Below are 2,571 nucleotides of genomic sequence, written 5' to 3' on the forward strand. Positions count from 1 at the left end.
TACGACTACGCCAGCAACAGCGTCATCCTGCACCTGGACGCGGGGGACGAGGTCTTCATCGAGCTGGACGGGGGCAAAGCCCACGGCGGCAACAACATCAAGTACAGCACCTTCTCCGGCTTCATCATCTACTCGGACTGAACCTACACCCACAGCGTCGCCCCACGGCCCCCCAGCCCCACGGCATCGCCCCATAGACCTCCAGCCCCACGGTATCCCCCAAAGGCCGCCCAGCCCCACAGCATCCCCCCACTGCCGCCCAGCCCTAGAGCCTCCCCTTTGCTACTGTCCAGCCCCACGGCATCCCCCCACAGTGATCCAGGCCATGTGCGGTGCCCCAAACCCCCCGTTTCCCATTAGCTCACCCCACAGCTGCTAATTCAAGGCTGGGGGCCCGCAGGGGGCTGGGGACCAGCAAGAGGCTGGGGGACCCTCTTGCGCTGCCCCACTGTGCCCCCATCCCCTGGCTGTGCTCCCCGCTTGGCCCCGTGGTGCCCCACTCCTCGCTGCCTCCCCACACTTGTGGCAGTGCCGGGGCCGGGGGTCCCTGCTGGCGTGTATATATGTACAGGACACGCAGATGTCTATACGGGTGCCCCCCCTGTCCAGCCCCGTGCTGGGGGGCTGCGCTGGGGCAGGGGGGAGATGCCTTGCTGCCTGACCCCAGGGCTACCCCATGGTAAAGCAGAGCTGTGACCTCTCCCCGTCTGCTGTCTGTGTCCCTGCGTGGGGCAGAGCCAACATCCCCCACCCCGGGGACAGGGTCCACCTGCCACCCCCCGTCGACCTCGCTTGGCTTCCTGAACTGGCCCGGCCGGGGGTGCCGGGAGGGGCTCCCCTGTCCCCAAGTGCTGGCGTCTTCTCTGCCACCTCCAGTGCAGGCACTGGGGGTGCCACCGCCACCATGTCCCTGACCCAGAGCCCAGGTGGCCCCATGAGGGGTGTCCCCTCAGGTACATGCGTCCTCACTGCAGGGGGGGCGACGTGGTCCGGCCCTGCAGAGCCACGAGGACCCTCCGGCACGGTCACCTGTCACCGCTGCCTCGGCACAGGCAGGACGCGGCCCAATTCGAGGTGACAGCACGTGCCTGCGGCCACCAGCCGCCTCCTGAGCAGCTGCGGTGGGGTCAGAGGACAGGAGCCGCTGGGGCCCCCTGGGTGGCCCTGGGGACAGGGTGCACGGGTGGGTGTGTGTCCCCCGGCGGTACCGGGGCTCGTTTCTCAGCACCAATTCCCCGGGAGCAGCAGCGGCCGGGCCGCGGGGGCTGCTCAGGGCCGGGGCTGTCAGCTCGGAGCTGGGAGGAGAAGGCTGCCGCTGCGGCTCGCTGTGGCTGGCAGCAGGCGGCGACCCCGCGCCCCTCAGCCCTGCCGGGCCCTTGGCTGGGCTCTCTCCGCTGGACAGCGCTCGGGCCGCCGGTTCTCCCCGCCTCAGGGGGCCGCCACGGCCGGGCCGGCGATGGGGAGGGGGGAAAGATGGCGGCCAGGTCGGGGCCCGCGGGACTACCGCTCCCATGGTGCACCGCGCAGGGCGGGCGGCCAATGGAAGGGCGAGGCGGGAAGAGCGGCCAATGAGGAGCGAGGGCGGGAAGAGCGGCCAATGAGGATCGAGGGCGGGGCCTGCGCGACCGTTGGGCAGCGGAGCGGCAGGAGGGGCCGTTGAGGGCGTTGGGTGCGCTGAGGGGAGGAGCGGGAGCGCGGGGGCAGGTCTGGGGCCCTGGGGGCAGCTCTGGGGGCACCAGCGGGGGTCAGGACAGGGAGGGGGTGCGAGGCCTTGCCCAGCTGTCGACTCCCCTCCACCCCCTCAGCTGACCCATTCCCCCCCACCCCCCACAGTGTGTGAGGCCCTTGGGACGTTGGAGCCCGGTGCCGTTGTTCTCCAGGCGGTGCCGTGCCCCCATCGCAGCACCCCCCTGTCACCATGATGCTGGGGCCCCCGCCCCAGGAGGGCTCTGTGGCTGTTGTGGTGCGTGTGCGGCCCCGCTCTTCCTGTGAGCGAGAGCGGGCCGCACGCCCCGTCCTGCATGTCGTTGACCAGCACATCCTCGTCTTCAACCCTGAGGAGCACAGTGGCCCCCCCAGCAGTGTGCTGCCCACTCACGGGCCCAAGCACCACAGCAAGGACCTGAAGTTTGTCTTTGACCGAGTTTTTGGGGAGGGGGCCACGCAGGAGGAGGTGTTCCAGCAAACCACCCACGCGTTGTTGGACAGCGTCCTCAATGGCTACAACTGCTCCGGTAAGACCCAGAGGGTCCTCCTTTGATCAGAAACCCAGAATAATCCAGGATGATAAAGATCTTGAAGATCCTCCAGTCCAACCACAAACTTCACACTGACCGTTCCCAACTCCACCAGATCCCTCAGCGCTGGGTCAACCCACTCTTCAACCCCTCCAGGGATGGGGACTCCCCCCCCTGCCCTGGGCAGCCCATTCTAACGTCCAACAACCCCTTCTGCAAAGAAAAACTTATATCCAATCTAAAATCCTTGCAGGAGCTCCTGCCCCATCCTCTCCCAGGCGGGGTGGGCTCAATGGAGCTATTCATTTATTTTGGAAGCCCCAAGCAGCTGGGG

General features: G+C 67.8%; 1 protein-coding gene across 2 annotated transcripts in view; it reads left to right on the top strand.

Moving 5' to 3' along the window:
* Positions 1-6: 6 nt before the first annotated feature.
* KIF18B (kinesin family member 18B) overlaps positions 7-2,571 on the top strand; it is a 31,843-nt gene continuing 29,278 nt past the window's right edge. For both annotated transcript variants that reach the window (XM_026864749.1, XM_026864748.1), the window contains exons 1-2: positions 7-1,651; positions 1,834-2,234. In XM_026864749.1, coding sequence (XP_026720550.1) covers positions 1,919-2,234 — 316 coding nt within the window. In that variant the 5' untranslated portion in view covers positions 7-1,651; positions 1,834-1,918. The remainder of the gene's footprint in view (positions 1,652-1,833; positions 2,235-2,571) is intronic.

The sequence above is a fragment of the Athene cunicularia genome (assembly GCF_003259725.1).
Source record: "Athene cunicularia isolate RWA chromosome 27 unlocalized genomic scaffold, athCun1 chr27_part1, whole genome shotgun sequence".
NCBI lineage: Eukaryota > Metazoa > Chordata > Aves > Strigiformes > Strigidae > Athene > Athene cunicularia.